The 1,896-nt window shown below is 51.5% G+C and overlaps 1 protein-coding gene across 1 annotated transcript; it reads right to left on the bottom strand.

Moving 5' to 3' along the window:
- Nucleotides 1-6: 6 nt before the first annotated feature.
- On the bottom strand, nucleotides 7-1,895 carry LOC107736605 (RNA-binding protein 4.1-like; the record flags this gene model as incomplete). Its single annotated transcript, XM_016547986.1, has 3 exons — nucleotides 1,823-1,895; nucleotides 530-1,523; nucleotides 7-271 (listed from the first exon to the last, which is right to left on the bottom strand). Coding segments are annotated over exons 1-3 (1,332 nt in total), but the record flags the coding sequence as incomplete, so codon positions are not given.
- Between the last annotated feature and the right edge of the window lies 1 nt (nucleotide 1,896).

Genomic DNA, 1,896 nt, shown 5'->3' with positions numbered 1-1,896 from the left:
GCGGCGGAGGAGGGGCTCCTTGTGCGACGGCGGAATCGGCGGTGGCTCATACACGCGGGGTGTTGCCATGGCGATGGCGGCAGCGGCAGGTACGGGGGCGGCGGGCAGCACTGGCCTGAGGGAGTCGAGCGTTGCCACCGACTGAGTAGGCACACCAGGCAGAGTCGACAGTGCTGACACAGCCGCGAGATGGTTGGGAGATGGATACGCGTACTGGTACTGTGGATACTGCTGCAGCTGCTGGTACTGCTGGTAGTATTCCGCGTAGTATCTGGGATAAAGGGAGGAGAGGAAACACACATGCACATCCACGCAGACAGGGAAAGAGAGACAGAAATCACACAGACATGCATATACAAACGTATTTATACACCATTAGATAGGGAGAGAAACACAAACACAGAAACACATTTACACACAAACACACATCACCACCACTGTAAATCGGTTCTAAAACAGCCAACATTTTGAAATTGACCAACTTTTGCTGTAATCATTTATTATATCTCTTTTATTGCAATCAACTAACCTGGCTACAGCGTCATCCTCCTGTGCAGCGGCTTCCTCTCGACCTGCAGGTGTAGGCAACAAGGCTCTGCGCTTGGCCCTCTGGTACATAAATGGTTTCATAATAGGGTCAGGCAGCAGTGGGGCAGATCTTCTTAGCGGACTCCGGTCCCTTTCTCCAGACTTTGAGCTCGCCTGATGCTCTGCTAGCACTTGCTGGCCTTGTGCAAAGTAGTGCGCCCTTGCTGCTTCAAAGAAAGCTGCTGAGTCAGCTGCCCCAAGAGCCCCGTAAGCTGGGGTAGCGCTGTAGAGAGCCGGCGCTACTGTATAAGCTGGGTTAACGGCAGCTGCTGCTTCCATGCTGTGCGCTGCAGTTAGGAACACTGGATTTGCTAAAGCGTGCGTGTAAACTTGTGGACCGTATGCACCAGCGGCAGCTGCGGCGGCTGCAACTGCACCACTTGTCACTTGCCCATAGAGAGCTGGGTTAATGGAGCCATACATCTGTGCGGCAGCTGCAGCAGCACCAGAGTTGAGTGCCTGGTTTGCAACTGTCCCACTGTAGAGCTGATTGGAAACTGTTCCATACACTTGACTAGCTAGTGCTCCATACACAGCTGGAGCCACTGCAGTTCCTCCTTCTGCCCTTGCTCCAGCAGCTGTAAGTCCAGTCAAAGCAGCATACGTGGGGTCAAAAGTTGAGGTGTTGTATACGGAATTGTGGACACTCTGTTGAACCTGCAGTGGAAGGCCAGCAGCTGCAGCGGCGGCGGCGGCTAACACGGCCGCTTGGCTCTGGTACTGCTCCAGGGTGGGCTTACCAGCTGGGCATTCACCTGCATAATGGCCCTGTTTTCCACAGCTGACACATGGGATTTTCCCAGTTGGAGTCTGCTTACTTGGCTGAACTTTGGACAGCTCCACAGAGAGCGGTCGTCCTTTGAAGGAGGTCCCATGCAAAGCCTCAATAGCCTGCAGTGCATCCTCCTTGTTCTCCATGTGCACAAAGGCATAACCTGCAGAAGAAAACAACTTTTTTATTATGGGGTCCCGCTAGTAAATCTCAGAATAATGCAGAAGCATGTGGTACCCTACATGACGGCTCTAACACATACTTTAAATTAGGAATAGCAAACCTTGTCCCTGAATAGCTATCTTGCTCCGACACATCTGCCTGTTATTTTCTAGTAATCCTGAACACCTTAAATAGCTGGTTCAGGTTTGTTTGATTAGATCTCTGCAGGATGGTAGCCCTCCAGGAGCAGGCCTGACTACTCTTGCATTAAGTTTTTGAAAGAGCTTGATACTCTCTTACCTTTCACCTTATCACACTCCAAAACTTTCCCAAAGGTCTGAAACAGCTCCCGAAGATCTTCTGTGGTGCACATA

The sequence above is a fragment of the Sinocyclocheilus rhinocerous genome, unplaced genomic scaffold, assembly GCF_001515625.1.
Source record: "Sinocyclocheilus rhinocerous isolate Xijiao unplaced genomic scaffold, SAMN03320098_v1.1 C36821226, whole genome shotgun sequence".
NCBI classification, from domain to species: Eukaryota; Metazoa; Chordata; class Actinopteri; order Cypriniformes; family Cyprinidae; genus Sinocyclocheilus; species Sinocyclocheilus rhinocerous.
Note: the sequence above shows the minus strand (reverse complement) of the source record. Positions and strands in the feature narration are given on the sequence as shown.